General features: G+C 41.8%; 2 protein-coding genes across 3 annotated transcripts in view; one reads left to right on the forward strand and one right to left on the reverse strand.

The window, feature by feature from the left end:
* Nucleotides 1-19,778, forward strand: part of LOC115757354 (DNA (cytosine-5)-methyltransferase CMT3-like) — a 266,289-nt gene that overhangs the window by 131,553 nt on the left and 114,958 nt on the right. The window lies entirely within an intron of this gene.
* LOC115726633 (probable transmembrane ascorbate ferrireductase 3) lies at nucleotides 247-1,818 on the reverse strand. Its single transcript, XM_030656599.2, has 4 exons — nucleotides 1,514-1,818; nucleotides 1,371-1,419; nucleotides 823-1,022; nucleotides 247-679 (listed from the first exon to the last, which is right to left on the reverse strand). Exons 1-4 carry the CDS (start codon nucleotides 1,676-1,678, stop codon nucleotides 419-421), a joined length of 675 nt encoding a protein of 224 aa, XP_030512459.1. The 5' UTR covers nucleotides 1,679-1,818; the 3' UTR covers nucleotides 247-418.

Raw genomic sequence — 19,778 nt, forward strand, 5'->3', positions numbered from 1 at the left:
GAATCATAACATATGCTGTCATTTTCTGGTAATGAAATAAAATATGGAAAAGACAGTACCACGAAAGGGTCAAAGGTTGTGTACAGAGAGAATAATTGCCTAACATTGTTTTTGTCGATAGATTCGAATCTTCCTTTGACATTTGTGTCCATACTGCATCATTCGATATAAGATTAATCTAAACAACGAGACAAACCCTTGAAAAAAGAGAGAGGCTCTCTCATGATTCTCGGGGAAGCAGCTGGGTCTTGAAATGGAAACCGAAATAACCAATAAATTATGACAAGAGATACCAGTACAATCAATCGGTATTTAATCAGATCACACTCTCAACAAGGGGGGGCAAAGAAAAAAGCAAATGGTCCAAGAAAAAGAAGGTCCATATGTATATCTCGAATCGAGCATCGGGGTACAAGAATCACACGTAATGAGCGAGAGAGACGGAGAGATCGACGAAGATTCCGAAGAGGAGGATGGAGACGGCGGTGAAATTGACCAGGCGCGCTTCTCTCTCGTGCTTGAGTTGCAAGAAAGTAGCCTTCTGCATCAACCCGGTCAAGGCCGTGCATATCGCCATGAACAGGATGGCTCTCCCTCCGGTTATGTGCCACGGCATCATTCTCAGTCTGGTCGTGGTCGACGCGCCTCCGATCATGTAGGTGAAGAAGCCAACTAGCCACTGTACGTACAAACAGAGTCGTGTTCGCATGTCGGGGTTAATAACGGCAACATTAGGCGATGAGGCCCTCATATATTGTCTCCTGCAGGAGGAGTTTGGGATACTGTACGAATCGGGGGAGGGTGTGCGGTTCAATCGCTCACCTGGAGTGCGAACAAGGAGATGGTGCCGATGCCGATCCACGAGTGGAAGCTGTTCATGTCCTCCAATTGCTCCATGTTGTGGAACTTGAAAGCCGCGCAAATGCCTACGACTCCGAGGGTGAACGCGATGAGATGGAGAAACATGTGAACGAACTTCTGAGCGTCCCTCGTCGCGACGACTGTCTTGTACGCCATCATCGCTGCTTCCACGAAAAATAATCAGATGAAAACGGGAACTCGAGTTTCGCGAATCGGGACAAGTGGCTTCGCATTTCATACGTATATATGCCAACCCGACACAGGTCGCGGAAAAATCTTTGAAATGTATGTTCTTTTGATCTTTCGATTTCTGTCATTGCAAGATGAAATTTGCTCGATGAATAATAATGTCTAAGAAGTGTAAGCGCTTGCATTGTAAAAACCAATGACCAAATACTGGAAAAATGCGTTCTACTTGTGTTCCTGTCTGTATGACTAACTGGTAAGTGCAAATTGAAGCAAGTCCCCTGTAATGTTGGAAATCCATTGACATCAAAAGAAAGCTGTACCTTCACCGCTGAAGAAGATAAGCCCAAATACCATAAGGAATGGGTGAATCTGCAAAAAAAAAAAAAAATGAGGAACAAAAGACTTCACGATTTTGTCAAATGTAACTTACATAACTAGCCAAACCCAGGAATTAATTTCGTACATTGAAAACTCGGTACGCGTTGCCGGAATAATAGTTCAAGCCCTCGCGGTAGTGGAGTAACCAGATGAGCAAGAGGACGACAGAGAGGAGCCCAAACAAGTGCGCTGCCACCGTTAGGCGAGAGGCCGACCTATAGTACCGAGGTCGGTCTGCATCTGAGAGCATCGCGGAGCGAGATAAGTTGAAGACCCGGGAAAATTTCGGCTTCTGTTTCTTGCAATTTCCTTCCTTCCTTCTCTTGTTTCACTGACCGACTGATATTGGTTTGATGTGATGCGCATGACTTCTTTATAGCAACATGGAGGAGGAGGAAAGAAGCTCGATCTTGGTTTTGCTTTGTTGTGGGGATTGGTATACAATCGTGGGAAGCTTTCGGCTTTGGTAAAGCACCCAATTGGGAATAAAAAATCTCTGCATCGGAATGGACAAAAAATGGTACTATGTTTTCATGTCTGCAAGAAAGAACCAGATCCTCCAGTTCACTTCGTATCATCTTTTTGTTTCTCTCGTGTTGGTTTTCACGTGCCTGAACTTAGCTTCTCGACTCTGCTTCGTTCCTTTGCCCGATCGATGAGGCAGACATGATCAGTCGATATGGGAATTAGACTAGCACCCTATTGGGTTCTGCTTCCTAAAACCATTGGGATAGGGTAGGCTCTGCTTCGGTTCGGTTCGGTTTAATTTGTCGAGAAGCATGCGAACTTAGATAGTAGTTGATGGGGGTCCCGGTTTTGATCATTTGCTTGAACTCATGAAGCGTGAAGACTAAATATAACTGTCAACTCTCTCATTCCATATTGAAGAAAGGCAGTGAACATTAAGGGTGAGGAAGGTTTTAAAAAGAAAAAACGAAGAACTTGTTCAGACGAGTAGGTTTTAGCTTTCGGGTGAAACCTGTACGAAATGTGTAACCGCTCATCCTAGCAGACATGGGCTGCGTTTGGAAAGACTTTTGGTGAAAGCCTTTGAGAAAATGCAAACGTCTTTAGTCTGGAGGGGTTTGATGAAATGCAAAAACTGTTTGGTAAGCTTTAATTGAAAAGTGCTTTGAGAAAGACTTTTAGAAAAATGCTATTTGGTAAATATATATTTGGAAAGTCATTTTATGTGACCTATTTAATTTTTTTAATTTGTTTAAAATTAGAAAAAGAAAAACAATGACGGACGTGTTTATATATTTGCATTGAGAATAATATGATAGAGACGTATTAACAACTTTATAAATAAAAAAATATATCAAAATGGATTTCTTTTGCAATTAAAAAGAAAATACTTTCATTAAAATAAACAGAATGCAGTTCCATAATCAAGCAAGCAAAACAATCTTAAACATCCACTAATGCTCCGTTTGTTTCACGGAAAATATTTTTCCGAAAAACATTTTCCCCAATTTCCGGTGTTTGGGGGGCGGAAAATTAGCGGTCAACGGAAAATATTTTCCGGTCAACAAAAAAAACCTTCTAAAACTAAGGAAAATGATTTCCTCATTTTGAGAAGAGAAAAACATTTTCCACACTTTTCATTCTTCCTCTCTTTCAACTATTTTTTCTTTTTAATTATTTTTTTGCTTTCTTTTCTTTCTTTTTTTTTAATTTATTTTTTCAATTTTATTTTTTGGATAAAATTTATTTTTTAATTAATTTCTTTATTTTTTTCCTTTTTTCGTCTTTTTTTTTTTTTTTTAAATATTCCTTCTTCTCCCTCGACTCGTCGCCGGCCACGCCTGGTGGTCGGCTAGGTGAGGCCCGGTGTCGCCGGCCTCGAGCAAGGAAAGTTATAGCGAGGAGCAGAGCCGTGACGTTCATACTTAACTCCTCATGCTCCACGCGGACCTCGGCGGCGGACTCGCCATGGAGGGGCTCGGGAGGATGGGGCCGATATTCACGGCGGCGGTGATGGCGAGGAGGTGGGTGGGGGAGGGGGTGACGCACGTGTTCCCGCACGACGTGAACCGGCAGATGGAGAGGGCGTACGCGGAGGAGTTCCCGTGCATGAAGTACAAGGTGGAGCGCATGGGGAGGCTCCGGCATTTCGAGATCCCGCCGTCCCATAATGCGAACGCTTCACGATTCTATTGAGGACATCTTTATCATCCTTTTTTTCCTAGTTTTGGTATCGTCGTCTTCTTGTTGTTACACCATATTGTGTGGAGTTCGTGTAGAGAAATTTTACGAAAAATTTAAGGAAAAAAAAATTGAAGCGTGCCGAGAGTGGGATTTTATGACGTAGTTGACGTTGACGAGCGGGTCGGCGAGGCACTCGGCGGCCAATTCCAAGTTGCTGCCGAGGGTGGCCTCTAGAAGACACTGCGAGACCTCCGCGACGCAATCGACGGGGACCACTTACTTCCCAGTGAACGCCGATAGCATCGCGGGCCGGGACGGCGCCGCAGCTCTGAGCACCGTCGCCTCACGCTTCCTCCGCAGCATCAATGGCGTGCTTTGCGTGCGCTTTGAAATCAAAATCCCTATTGCTCAGTGTGGGGGATTATATTATGCACAACGCCTATCTCTTTCGGATTTCTCTCTCTATCTTTAGAAATGAGAGCCGAGAGAGAGAGGAGACTTTAAAAGAAGTGACCACCATAGTCTATTTTGAAGAAAAAAATTAGACGAATTTTCCTTACCAAATGGCGGAAAACATTTTCTGAAACATTTTCAAGTTTTTGCCAAACACCGGAAAAGGAAGTCATTTTCCTGGAAAATGACTTCCCGGAAAATATTTTCCAAAAAAGTCATATTTTCTACGAAACAAACGGAGCATAACAACCAAATTCTTCTGCACCGTCCTGTTTCTCTTCTTCGGCCTCCGATGGGGCCGATGTCCGGTCATTGCCATGAAATTCTCCTCGATTTCCTTCCTCCGGAGCAAGACAGCAAAGTTGGCTCTCTCCTTGTTCTTCCCACCGTTGCCGCCGCCGCCACGCTGCCACGACCACCGGCATCAACGCCCTCGCTCCTCGAAGGAGAATCACCGACTTTGGCACCTCCATTTGCGGCGACCGGAGCTTTATAACCCAACCTCATTGTCCTCGGATTCCACGTCACGCCCGCCTACACCGCAGCCACATCACTCGATTCCTTCTCCGACGCTTCCTTATTCTCGGCTAGAAACACCGGAATCTTCCTCCCTCTCTCGCCACAGCTCATCGCTCATCCTCCTCTTGTCTCTCTGCCATCCTAATTCATCACCACCGCTATCGCCTCCGTTTCGGGGCCGATGATGACTACCGTCGGCTTACCCGGCGCTCGCGTCATGCTCGCATCCTCGGCGTTCAATTCGACCGGCCCGATCGCGACCGCCGTGGTCGCCCCAGACACTGGGACCGGGATTCCTCACTTTCACGCATCGCAAGTGCTTCTGGTTGCTCCACCGGAGATACGGAAGCGCGAAATTGTGGACCTCCTCTCGGAGGAGCCCATCGCCCCAGAACCCCGCGCGTTCTCTCGCTCCTTCACTCTCGCGCTCACCATTACCGGCCACACGAGGAGGACTCGAGACTCGTAGAGCTCCGATCGGGAAGCTCTTGAGCAGGAGAAACCAACCGTGGCGGTTGTGGAGGTTGATGGGAGGGCCGATGAGGGCGGAGGTGGAGTCAAGGAGGCGGGGTCGTTGGGATCGCGGGGAGGAGGGGGGTGTTGTCACAACAAAGAGGGCATGGCAGCTAGGAAGAAGGGAAAAAGGGTAAATGTGAAATTATGATTAATAAGTGAGGGTAATATTGAAATTTTAAAAAATTCATTAATGGGGCTACTGTACCTACCGAGAATGCTGCAAAGCCAAAGCAGCCTTCAGGCTACCTTGGTCTTTTTAGCCTTTTGAAGGCTGGCTTTCAGCCAATGATGTTTTCAAAATTTTTGCCAAACACCTGTATTTTGGCCCAAAGGGCTTTGGGTGTCCAAAGCCCCTCGAGAAAGCAGTTTCCGAATGCAGCCATGGTGGACTAATATTTGGACAGGAGTTTCGGGAGAGGAGGGCACGGCGGAATCGAGTTCTAATGCGCTAAATATTGGGCCTGGTATCGTCTCGAAACCTCCTTAAATCTAGTTAGGCTGTTGACCCAAGGCCTTGAGGACCTGAACTGACACTGGCCATTTGCTTGCGGCTCGTGGGTCTTGTTGATTGAGTGGGCTCTCTGTACTGTTTTCAAATTCAAAGTCACAAGTTTGAGGGAAGATGTCCTTTTGCATCTCTTACGTATTTAGGGGAAGTTGCAGATGACCCCCTAGATCAAGATACCCTGTACCTGATTTTGTCTCAAAAGATTCCATGCACTTGACAAAATTGAATAAACTATCCCTATCGTTCTCAAAAGACTCGAGTTCATCTTCTTGTGGGGGAGAGAGAGGATCGACGTGACGACAGTGGTGATGGTGGCAATGGAGCAAGCGATTGTCATCGGTGAGGCAGGGGGACGCTGCTAGCAGGGGGAGAGAGAGATTTGGAAAATAAGGTATCAATGCATGCATCTTTTTAAAGAGTGGTGAGAATAGGATGTCTTACAAGCCGGTTTTCACGTACAAGATGTCTTACCATGCCTGTGGATCGTAAGACATCCTGTTTGAGGCGTCTGCGAACTAATCTAGTCAATCGATAGATAGGAGAGGAGCTTCTCATTTAGCTTCTAGAAAGTGTCTTTCCACAAGAGTTTCCTATTGGAATGGGAAGGCTGTAACTGCTCATCCCACTGTCCTTTGTCGCACATAGTTTGCATCTGTGCAACCGATCGGGGGCAATAACATGACACGGTGAAATTGTTTCAAACGTAAAATACGTGCCCGGTTCATCTTTTTCATGCATACGACTTGTGAATATTCATATCCGTCACAAGTGGAAAGAGATGCACCTCATGAACAATATCTCGCACCTGTCTGAATGCGGATGACCTCAACAAGTGTCACTACTTACAACCAAAGGAAATGGCATAAGCGGATAGAGGAGACCACAACTTTTTACGCATGGAACACATTTTTGAATAGACGAAAGTGGTTTCCACAATGTTTTTTTTTTTTTTTTTTGCCCTTTTGGTGGGATCGAAAGTGGATAATACAATTTAGGATGCAACAAGTTGAATAGGTACACAAATTTAAAAAGGGTTTTGCATGGTAGAAAAAAGCAAGGCTGCAAGAGATAGCTATAATTGATGTTGATATGGGGAGATGGGTTTTGCATAGGAAATTATTTTGCTCATCAATCAATCGCGTGCCCCTCATTATTATTATTACCATGTCGAGTCATTTTATCTTTTCATTTTTTTTATATATCTATAACATGTTTGTCCGAACCTCATGACATGATCAATTTTCTCGAATTCACGTAAATTCGTTTCACCAAGTGCATCGAGTAAGACTCTCTATTCATAAGGTGGCTGTATGAATATCATATTAGTAAAAATGAGTTATGCTTTACCGAATTCAAATGAAATATTTAATCATTGCTCGAAATTCAGAGATTTCTCTTTCTTCCTTCTTTTTTTGTTTGTCGTTTATCTGGGGGTGGACAACGGATAGGTTAATGATGGCAGTTAGCAGTGCTTGTCAGCTTAGCAATCTTTTCCGAGCCTTCCGTGAGCGAAGTAGTTGATGGATTGTTGGGACATTTCTCATCATCCCGCAGCCTTTTTATCCTCTCTCTCTCTCTCTCTCTTCCTTTTATTCTTGGCCACTGGTCTTCAATGAGATTAATCATGCATCGGCTTTGCCGGTCCTATGTTGGTACATATGGCTGCTTAAGTCAAGAGTTCCCCTGCCGGCTGATCCTGGCATGCATATAGCTATTTTCACTTACTCCCACGTACGGATGAGATTAGACCTGTCAAGATAGATTATAAATTTATTTCTTAACTCATATACGATGGATTGAATCCTTATGTAAGTTGATTAAATCTATTTTTTAATTCATATATGATGGATTGAGTCGTTATATTTGTTATAAATGGGTTTAAATATAATATGAGTGGTAAATTGATCGTAAATGGATTCATAACTTATTTATGCACGGCCCATCTCTATGATTCTCTCTTCATTCTCTCTCTCCCTCGCTTGATCTCGCGCACTCTCATCTCAATTTGGTGGTATGAGGTTTCATAAATTGGATTCCTTATGAAAGTATTTTAGTAGTATGAGTTGAATCATATATGTGTTGGGTGTTTATCAAATCGAGTATTAGTCATTATATTTGTGTTGCATATAAATAGATTGAAACGGGTTAAATGGATCTATTGGGATCGGATCGTTTTTGATCCTATCTAAATCCAACCCAATCCATCTATTTCACAAATCCACGTGGGACAAGAAGTTAAGAAGTTGAAATTAGTGGAATGAGCAGTAAACTTAGGTTTTTCTCTTGAGATGTTTACCAAGAAAGACCGTGAATCGATGCATGGATTCTCCGCAAAACTTGTTTTGCACGTAAAGATGTTGGCATGCTTTTTAGCCGTTGTTCTGTAGTTTCCAAGGATCTTGTCCAACTCGAAGCATGTTCCCTCAGCTTAATCTATACTCGTCTCTAGCGATTTTCAAGCTGTATCTAATGTCACCTTCGCCTCTCCATAATTTGCTTGATGATCACATCTTTCGGTACGATCTGTCGTAATGTATTCCTCAATCGAACTTCAAGCATGTTTGCTTAGCACGGACGGACGATTCAAACACGATATCGTTCGGACTTGGCAGTGTTGTGAGTCGAACTCGCCTCGAGCCTCATAATCATCCCCCAGAATCATGTTCCGATCTGACGGATTCATGTGTTGCAATCTCACAACTCATAGCCTACGTGCTCGATAAGGAAGAAGATCCGATCAATAATGGCCAAGAAAGAAATTGATGTGAAGGAGTGACAATGGATTCTATTAATTCATGTACGTGTGAATTTTGAGCTTTGCTCTTGTTATTCTCATATGCCCATGGTGTCGATGCACGATTGATAATGATGGATTTTTGTATCTCGTCCAATCTTTGTGCAATTCATTCAATCCTGCATGTCCTATTCGCATAATGTCCATTCCAACATAATTGGTGAGGCCATAGAATTAATTAAGAAATTTTCGTACTCATCGATCATCGCTGCCGAAGGTCTCAACCCTCGACCCCGCACAAGGGGCGGATACTACTACTAGTCAATTGGAGCACTTAGTGTCACCGAAAAAGTAGGATGCCGACGTGAATTTGACATCATCGATATCCTGGATTGAGTTCGCACATAGTCCTCGATCAGCGCCCCCTTTTTTTTTCTCAAAAAAGAAATCTAGCTAAAAATAAGATAAGCTAAAATTAATCAATATTACAACAGGTGCATTCGTATTACTATGTTAATGCACATTTAAACTTAATCTATAAATAATTTATTCCATCCCGGAAAAAAAAAATCATAATCCATCTATCTCTCTACCTTCCATCAAGATCGTCCACAGGGTCACAACTACAAGCACTTGATCCTTAAACTTTAATCCAATGTGCAATATCGTCTTTAGATTTTTATTTTGTCTAATGTGATCTTTGAACTTTTGGTAGATTTTCAATTTCCGATAACAAGTTCAGGAACAGAATTGAACATTTTCGTATAACCCACGAACTAGATTGAATGTGTACCAAAAGTTTATTGATCATATAAAATAAATTAAAAGTTCAAGGATAATATTGTAAATTGAATGAAAGTTTAGGGACCGTGTTGGAAAAATTAAAAGCTGGGAAATTTTGTTCGATGGTTGCTGTCTTGCGGAGAGCGACGACCTTTGACATGAGCAACAGACAAAGCGAGGGGCTTGTTCAGTTGTTCCCTCATCCTTGTCTGATTCGACAGCTCTGGCCCACTCTAATCGTGGCCCCAGTCCCCGCTGTGCAGCTGTAGCCCATGCCAACCAAATGGAGACGGCACTCTTCATTATCGATTGTGATTTTTTTTTTTCAGCCTTTTTCTATTCTAACATAGAGATTTTAATGTAGCTGTTAAGCTAGAAAGACAACGTAAATTTTCAATTTTTCAACGCACTAAGTTTTCTCTTATAAAAATTGAACAATTTCTTATTACTCGTTTCTGCACCCGACTTTTGTGCTTAAAAAAGGATCTTGATGTGTGCAACAAATGGACATTTCATCATCCGCGGCAGTCGAGAGCCGGTTCAAAAATAGAAAAATGCCCCATTTTCTAGGGGCTTGCACGCAAGAAAATGAATGCCAGAGAACCATTCGATCCGTGCCCGACTCTTTGATTCCCTCAACGACTTGAAAATCTAAGCGATGCTCGAATCCAAACACATTAGAAATGATCCCCGATCCAGTCGAACTAGCCGAGCTAATGAACCCGAATCACAATCACTACAACAAATAACGAAAGCCTGAAGATATCAATGCGACGCAGATTCGATTCTCCGTCTAAACCGCAACCACAAATCATTATCGACCCCACGGGACCAATAAAATTTGAAATTAAGCGTGTGGAGCCTAGCCCACCACACCTTCTCTCCAATTGCACCATTTCCTTTTCCAACATGCTATCGCTGATTGAGCAAATTAAGGGGTCGATGTCCCTTGCAGACGTTAATACTTCCACCATAAGACGGAGGAACCTTCTCATCTCCCAAAGTCTCCTGCTGTCCAAACCGCCCCCTCTTGTCCACATCCACAACCGTGCACCGTCTTCTTCTGCCTACTTAAATGGAAATGACGCCATGTTATAAGGTCGATTGTTAGGTCCCCCGTCACAGTCAGACAAAAAGTTCTCGTGCTCGCCGTTGGACGAGTGATATACGCTAGAATTTTCTTAACGTGGGCTTATATTACTTGAGATTGTAATTACCATTTTACGGAATTAATTTACCGTTTACAGGATTGGTCTCATAAGGTAATATATAAGGATTCTTAACCGGCCTAATATGGGCATGGCTAGTGTGGGCCGAGTTCGGCCTAGCCCGTGATGAGAGAGCCCAACCGAAACTCTATAAATAGCGCTTCAATCCTTCCTCTAACCCTAACGATTCAAAATGATTCGGAAATCACCTCACATAAGGAGTCGAGGGAAAGTGAGGGGCGACTCATCGAGCCAATCATACGGAGGTTAATTGAGGAGAAGATTTGAGTTTTGGATCGTCGTTATTCCGCTTCAAGAACGATGGATTCCAAATCAGGTGCACAAACTCTTTTCTTTCTTCGTACAGTGTTCTATTTCTTGCTATGGTGATTCAGGGATTGCCGTCTTAAGGTTTATAGCGGCTAACAATATTCACGTTTTAATTATTAATTGGATACGCATATAATTAATCCAATGGTACGCACTCCTCGAACATCCTATCGAATTTCAAGTCCAGACGCAATATTTTGTCTATGATTATTGAAATCGTTGGCACGTTTCATAAAAGGGGTGGTGGCCTCGAGAGAAAGTGCAGCTACAAGGGTTTCATATTTTGGACCTAAAGTTAGAAATTTTTGAGTTTCAATGGCAAGCTTATTAAAGAGAGAGCGTGCAATGGGGTGGTAAAATTCATGAGTTAGAATTTGTCTTCACGTGTTTGAGATGTCGGGAATAAATTATGAGAAGTGGGCCAATGGGGGGTGCTAATATAATCTAATAAATTAACTATTGGCTTGAACGGTTGAACAAAATATATATATATGTAGAAGTGAGCCCTACCACATTCCACAAGGATCATAGTGTCTTCTCTCCTTTGGCTCCACAGTTAGGGTTTTGGTGGAATCTCGTGATTTATATATTTATATGCGCAATAATTTGTATAATGCGAAACCACAAATTGTTTAATAAATTCCTCAGCTTTGAGCTATTCTAGCTTCAACATTCAAACATTCATAATTTTGACACGCAATCGACAATAATTCACATGATTGCATTCTTTTACCCATCGACTTTACTAGCATGTTAGAGTAACTTTTGAAAATGTGAGGACTCCTAGCACCATTTAGCCGAAACTAGGGCTATCACGATGATTACCTATCGATTCATTTCGAGGTTATGTCAACGCATATATTTTGGGAATGTACTTATTTTTTGGTAGGAGAGTCGATAGTATCACATGACATCTCGACGAAACTTAGTATTTTCATTAAAAAAGATAACATTTTTTGTTCTCTACTGTTCAGATAGGAGGGAGACCGGATATGCATGATTATGACAGGAATGCATGTCTTTTGGCCAGATGGGTAGAATAATAATACGTGCTAGGGTTCAAACTTCTAAGCCATTTTATTTATGTCGAATTCAGTGAATGTATCATAAGCTCGTGCAGAACCTCAGATTCATACACATTGCCATGTGGATGTGTGCGTCTCTCTGTGCCTTTTGGTTTATTACTATTATTATTATTATTATTATCATTATCATATTAGTTATTTTAAGGTTTAAGATTTAAGCAGAACCTCAGATTCATACACATTGCCATGTGGATGTGTGCGTCTCTCTGTGCCTTTTGGTTTATTACTATTATTATTATTATTATTATTAGCATATTAGTTATTTTAAGGTTTAAGATTTAAGGTAAGTCTCTGTGGGCATTGACGTACCCCATCTTATGTTGTCTAAAGCTTTCTTTAACTAATGATCTTTCAAATTCTACGATATTTAGATAATCCTCTCTTGCCGGTTCTATGGGACATATACCTTTGACTGTGTTGACCTTAATTATATTGTTAAACGTGCTTAACAGCTAAGCCAGAACGCATGTGACCCAAGTTGTTAAGTGTACGCTATGAATGAGACCAAAACCTCTTTCAAAAGTTCATAACCACCAAGAAAAATTGTCCGAACGGGGCAAGCCACAGAAACGGGGAACAGTATCTCTCGTGGAAAATCGAAGGCCGTGATTAACTTCCACAAGCATTCTCGCTAGGTCAAAAAAACACCCGTGGCTCCCCCCTTCACATGCACTGGCATGGGCGAGGAGACAAATAAGTGGGTAGCTTCGTGGTTCCATCGGCGAACCAGATAATAATATTCTGGTTTCCGAAGAGCAGCAGATAATGGATAGGGAAAACCTTCAAGATAAGACACTTATTGGCCAAGGAAAGAGATGATTCACCGCACGCTTGTCGCTTCAAGAATTACATTTGGATGTTGTTGAGTTACACGATCTTTAGACTGTCCATGTTTAAGCGCACCCACAACTTCAAAATTGTCAAGTAATCAGTTGCCCGCCCCTATTGATGGTGAAAACAAAGTCACGATCTCTCGTTTGGTTGCAAAGGTTGGAGAACACCATCGACGGGGTAGACCCGATTTCACGCCGGCGACGAAAGCGGTGGCGAGAAATGGGGGTTGCCGGCATTTCCTAATGCGCACTTCTTGTCGGGTTCGATTGGATAATTTCTCGAAGTCGGGGACAAAAGGGTGACCACATGGAGAGGGCCCTCAACGACCTTCGCCACGTAGCGTTCAAGAGCCAGTCTAGTCTAATCGATTGTTACATTGATTTTGGAGTGCACGAGTCTAATAATCATCACTCTTCATAATTATTTGGAAGCACACTCATCGACCTTTGAAGACACCATGTCAGCAGACCGGCAACAGCAATACTATGAGAGAGCACAAGACTATTAATCTAGACTTTAATTTCTGTCCGGTGACGATTTATCTTTTTTCGCATTCCATTTCACCTATTATTTAGGTTTGAAAGTTATTTTGAGAGACTCCTCTATGTTTACCGCCGGTCTGGAGTGCACCCCGCCTAGCTTAATGACCTCAAGGCTTAAATTAGTCGCTAACGTCCCTTAATGAAACAACAAATCGTAAATACTTTTGTTTTATAAGATTGATCCGATCACATATCAAAACCGCCAGAGAATCGCCAGTAGTCCCTAGACTCCACCTATGAAATTGAATCAAGTTCTAAACTTTCTTACAACGTGCAAAATGAATCATCAGCCTTTTTGAATGGAAAGAAACGAGAACCGCAATCAAGACCCTCATGATAATTTGTATAGAAAACGATCCGTACGATGTTCGAAAATGTCGCGCACAAATATATTTATGTTATGTTTCAATCGAGAGTTTATGATGTGAATATGTTCCGATTGAAGATTGAGTACTCGATCACACGTTATGCACCAAGGTTGTGGACTTATGCAACTTTCCTTTATCGAGAATTTGTGCATACATATTCATATTCGCGTAAATGGCTGGTATGCAGCCAAAATAGAATATGGTGCGGGGCTTTGCCGCGTATGGCCGGACCGCCGAAATTCGGCGGCGCATGCACGGCAAAAAGCTGACGGACCTGACGATATAGCGACACGTGGGTCGTGCTGGTTGGTCAAACTCGGCCTTTTAGTGGAGTGCAGGCATACATCCCCAAAATAAAGAATGGGGAAAAAATTGAAAAGAAAGGGTTTTATTATTCGTTTTCTCCTCCGTGGTTGATATTTATTGGTTTGACTAAAATACCCACGCGGATGAGGCTAAAACGACCAGTCTGACACATCTCCACGTGCGAACCCAACGACCTGTTTGTACTCTTGTGGCTGGACCGTCGACCATATCTAGCACATCGGATTCGCCGAAATCGTGGGTTGTGGTTGAAGCGGAGTTAACCCTTCTGACTCCTGACCAAGAGGGCAAAATACAGGATGCTTCAGAAAGGCAAAGAAATTTAATATTAAATGAAAGTATTCTTTTTCTTTTTGCTCTCCGAGAATCCAATGCCAAAATTGATCAGGTCGTCTCGCATTATTTGTCATCGGACATATCGAAAAGATAATTATCCATCATTTAGCATGCTTGATAAATTTTCTTTGGGCATGTTCATTAACTAGACCCAAATAGCTTTTCCGCTCGTTATCCGATGTAGCGGGGGAACTTCAGACTTAATAATAACCGAAACCTCACGTATTGAACTTAGCCTCACCTTGACCGCGCCTCGTCCTAGTCCCGCGTTTCACTCATAGCAAATTTCCTCCGTCACATTCCCATGCATCCTCAAAGTAATGCACGATGTGCCGCCTTATTTACGCTGTAAGGAAACTATAAATACATGGTATAAATGAATAATCATATGGCGTTATTACATCGCATGCGCCTTAGAAAGAAAATCGCCCAATAATAACCTCGAATAGTAGTTTTTATTCTATCAAGTCGAGTGCCCTACAGAGACAAGGGTAGGGTTGCCCTCGCTCGGGCTTGTTTCTCGACTTGGTGATCCAGAAACACGGTCGCGTCTATAAACTAAAATGCTTACCACATGCTCGATTGATTCCCCACGCCTTCCAATACAGATCATTTCACGTTCGCATTATGTTTTTAAATTTTGGCTCGTATTTTATCTGATCGACGACGAGATCAGTGATATGATTCGTATAATAAAAATTTGCCCACTTAAAAAGTCATAGCGCGTCCAAGTCACTGAATATGATGCAACGATGACCTACACCAACTACTCCCTGACACATTGCAAGAAAAACGAAGCCTCTCTGCCATTTTGGTCAACGACGAATCGCCTGCTTAATTGCTTCGTGAGAATTTTCGACCCTTATGACCTGCCCAAAGTGGACCGTTCTGTGGACAGAAGAAACACTTGCTAATCAATTATCGTACCATCATGGCCGTTGGGGGTTGCAGTGAGATCAAAGGTCGACACTGGGTAGCATTTAGTGAACGTTGGTTGTGCAGATATCTGGCACGTGCGTAATCCGACATCGACATTAGCGGATCCGATGAGCTCTTTCGGATTCCCTGCCATGGATCTAACATAGAAGATTCCACTTCCAACGTGTCTTCACTTGTTCCGATCTATCCAATTTAGCGTTATGTAATCTTATCCAACTTCGCACATTTATTACGCAAAAAAATAAATGATTGCTTGTATTAGTTATGAGAATGGACGATTGGAAAACATTTTCATCGCACGAAAATGATTAGATATAAAATTGTTGTCGATAATGAAAATATTTTTCATTGGTTAATTAATTCAGGCAATACAAGTGAATATTTTTAAGAAAATATTTTTTTACAAATGGCTCATTCTTTACGAAACAACGGAGTTTGAGATGGCATTGAATTCTCTTTCAATTTTATTGGCAAAATTATGTTACATTTATTTCTATTGTAGCCTAGGCCGTAATCATGAAATTTTCATTCTGTTGTCGCGACTACACAGAGTGTTGAAAGTCAATCTTCAAGCAACTTCAACTCATTAGCATGCAATCGTATCTCGGCCGCCCCTTACTTTGAAGGAATGCAAGCAAAGTTATACCAATGGAAATGCTATGCCCAACAAGTATGAGCAATGCGTCCACATCTCCATGAGCTATGACAGAAGATGGATTTATAGAACTGCTATCCAAAATGATGCTATACGCAGTGAGTGTTGAGACATATAATTTGGCTTATGAACTTGAATCGCATGTTTAAATCTCAGCTTCTAGTTTGGGGCTACTTGCACAAGTCAGAGGCCTAGACTTAATCGACTCACAAGACGCGTAAAAGTGTTCCTTGAGCTTTCAGGTAATCGGATGCCAGCGCTTGGTGCTTCTGTACTTTGTAAGCATCGTTTTCATGGATATTATGACGGATAAAATCGTGAGCCAACCATACCGCCTTATCATGGCCTAAACAATAGGGGTCTAGGGACTCAGTTGACCAATGCGGATACGACCCGTGTTACCATTGCTCGGGGGTCCGATCTCGCTAGGCTTGCATCATATTACGGCAGACGAGATTCGTTAGATTCAGTTTAGAGAGAGGAAATTAAATAGGTGGGAAGGCAAATACCGTTGAGGTCTTCCCACCAAATCAAAAAAGGGTTTTTTCCCCTTTTCGTTTGTTCGCTCGCATTCTCTCCGCGCACGCGGAGACGATGAAGGTGGCGTCGTTCACGGACGTTGGGATGCTTTGCGAGCGCGTCCCGTCCACCCATTCGGCTTTATCTCGCTTTAACGGGGGTTGACCTTGACCCACCCTTGACTGACGCCGTTAACGTCGCGCGGCTCTCCCTTTGACTCGCGCATTACGCCGTTTCGCTCCTGGGTGGGGGGATTCGCCGAATGATTGCGCAACGGCTAGTTGGATGCTGACGTGGACTCTCGAGGCCTTCTCCAAAGAAAAATATTACTTGCATCAGCACTACATAGGCCCAACGCTTGCGATCCCTCGGATGTTGTGGATCCCATGTGGGACCCACATGATCAAACGGGTGACGTGCATGGTTGAGTCAATTTGTATCGGGTGTCAGCCGAAGAGCATGCTTGGATGCGTGCTAAAGAGGATGGATAAATACGATAATGGCGATGGAACTTGAAAGATGATACTTAATTTGCGAAGTAAGTTCGACAATGGTATGACGAGAAGGAAGAACTTTGGAGTTGGAATTTAAGATGTCTATTACATAAATGAAATTTTATATAAAAAAAAATCTTGATACGGACAATCTTATTTTGAAGTTAAAAATAGACTAATAAAGAAGTTTCCGTGCATCGTCGACACACATATAGCGCCATAAGAGATTTTTATTTTTAAAGAAACAGAGTTGATTAAATGATAATATAAACTTCTACATGGAGTGAACTTAAAAATTGCTAAAAAAAAATGCATTTTTCTTTCTTGTTTTTTTTTCCCGCAAATTATGGACGAGAGCAAGATGAGCCCGACCCTCGAATTGCCACTCCCGTGAGCATCGAAAGTGGGAGGCGCCCACGTCGTCGCCCTTTTGCCCGAAACCCCCTCGGGTTTTTTAATTGGCCAGGTAGCGGTGGCCCTATAAGAAGCCGCCACGTGGCGACGCCGTTCTCGACAAGGAAACGCTCCACATCAGATGCGTAACGGTCCCCCGCTCCCACCGCCCCACGCCCATTGACGAAAGTGTCCTCCGCCCATTTCCCATCTCCACCTTTGGCAACGAGTTCGCTCCTTCTTGTACTAGGATTCTTAGTGGATCTTTCCTCGCTGCTCTCCCGTGAACATAAATTTACCAAATCGAATCACGGATTATGTCTACATCGATCGATTTGAGTTATTTACCGTGATTTCCCCGACATTGCCGTGCGACCTCCCAATTAACTTTCACAAATTAGAAATTGGCTTTTTCTGAACCGATCGGAAACATGTCATCTACGTTGAGTGGCTCGTAATTAATCGAGGTGTTGCTTTTTTCACAATCCTCACTTACGGGGAAAATTTAGGACGTACTTCAGTAGTTAACAAACTTTAGCATCTTATTTTTCCTTCTTCGGAAGAAAAGGAAGATGTTCGTGACGATCGATACCCTATGATCGATTTGGTGGACGGATCCTATAAAGGTTGTGTACAGCAAAAGCCGAATACAAAAAAAAAAAAAATCCCAAATTCGCCGAGGCATAGAATCCTATTACTCTAACGTACTTTACGTAATTTGTGAATTTGGACAATAAACTAAGCATGAGTGGTAGTTAACAATCGTGTCTTTTGATCGAGGCACGAAACGTCAAAGTTACATAAGACGCGGCTTTCTCTTCTTTTCCTTCTTTTGGTCGTTTTTTTCCAACGAGAGAATCATCTTTTCGATCTTCTTACACAAAGAATTCCGACACTACGTAATTTAGTATCATATTCTTTTTTTTTTTAACTACTTTTCTTTTCTTAATTTTTTTTTGTTGGTTAGTTAAATTTCGTGCTCGTTATCCCTTCACCACCACTTCTCGTCGCAACTTTATTTTTAGTCGTGGCTCTTTAACCCTCCCCGAAGTCTTCAAAAGCCGAAGTTTCAAGCTTTGTCATTCTTAATCACGAATTAATTTGGAAGTCTCGAGAGAGTTATAAAGTGCCCAAAAATCACTGTGATTGGGAAAAAGGAAGAAAGCTAAAGGTGCGCAATTGGTTCACGGGGTACTGATGATCTTTCGTGGAGATTACTCAATCACAAGTACATAGATTAAACTTCGTGTAGCTCGGACCCCGAAGTTCACAGTTTTACGAGAATTCAGCTTTCGCCGGAAGTGGGAATTAGAATGCCACGACCATCCGATCGCTTAACTCGAATGATACAGTTCAATCGAATCTGTTCAAGAGGTCGTGATGTGCGAAATAATAAGGAATTTGGGTGCATGCAATGAGTGACGACAGAGCACCTCGTCAAATGCATTAAGAAATTGCGCACTTGTGAGCATAAGATGTCTTCAGAAGTTAGCCAAAGCATCAAATTCCCTCTTAATGTTGTCTATGTGTTTTTATTAAAGTTTGTTCTCATTCTAGAAGCTACCGTCTTTTCGTAATTTTTCAAAATCTAAAAGATAAAAAGAAATACTTTGCTAGCATAACAATTATTAGATGATTGTAAGAATTACAGTATATTGTGAGCTACAAATTATTAAAAGAGTGGATCCCGCAATAATATTTAATTAATTATTCTTTATTTTTTGTGGCTCAAAACAGATCGTTAGCATATCAATTACCCAAAGGTTATTATATAATTAATTCTCTAAGGAGAAATAATTGTATCACCGTCCTTAATCTATTGTTTGATTAACAACCTATATTGAAAAATAATAATAATCAAAGCTTATAGTAGGGTCCACTTTTTTTTAGAATTTATGGCTCATAATATGCTGTTACTTTTACAATGCCAAAAAAACTGTTATACCGGCAAAAGGCAACAATAAATCTCATCCTTACTTTTTCTTGTCATTCCATAAGTAGAACCAACACCGATATAGACAACGGCACACAACACGCGAGATGAACAATGTGTCGATACGTCATTTCTAAAAAAAATAGAGAATTCGGTTACGTTGGGATACGTGGTATATTAAATGTATATTTTTACATATACATGATAAATTATTATATATGTAAAAATATTAGTGATAAGTTTCTTCTTATGTTAAGGATTCACGATTAAGTTTTTTTTTTTTTTTGGCTGGCTAGGCATATTAATTTTGGGGCGGTTGGATATCAGATTTAAGTATATATATATGTGTGTGTGTGTGTGTGTTTTTCATAGATTTACATTTTGACTCCTAATTTATTGAAAATGATTAAAATTGATTTCATGCGTGTTGAAATGATGCGTCATGATCTTGGACTCATGTGTCGTTGACATGTCCGAAATGCCGACCACGTAACGGATGTCTAATACCTATTGGCCACATGTTGATCGCATGTCAGACGTTGTCGGTGTTTGATACGCATCCGACAAGACACGAATACTCTCGAAGAGTGTCCATGCTTCTTATGTTATTCTATGTCTGGAAGCTAATTGCAATGCTATAAACAATTTTAAGATTTCAGTTATTTTCCTAAAAAACAAATTATTTGAAAAATTTCTCTTTTTTCTTTTAATGTTTCATATTAAATG

This window comes from Rhodamnia argentea, chromosome 6 (genome assembly GCF_020921035.1).
Source record: "Rhodamnia argentea isolate NSW1041297 chromosome 6, ASM2092103v1, whole genome shotgun sequence".
Lineage (NCBI taxonomy): Eukaryota > Viridiplantae > Streptophyta > Magnoliopsida > Myrtales > Myrtaceae > Rhodamnia > Rhodamnia argentea.

Excerpts from the sequence above, each read along its gene's own strand:
- LOC115726633 (XM_030656599.2), bottom strand. The coding sequence starts at position 1,678 with ATGCTCTCAGATGCAGACCGACCTCGGTACTATAGGTCGGCCTCTCGC. Across the intron at positions 1,420-1,513 it reads ACGCGTACCGAGTTTTCAAT|ATTCACCCATTCCTTATGGT; the intron begins GTACGAAATTAA and ends TTTTTTTTGCAG. Across the intron at positions 1,023-1,370 it reads TATCTTCTTCAGCGGTGAAG|CGATGATGGCGTACAAGACA; the intron begins GTACAGCTTTCT and ends TCGTGGAAGCAG.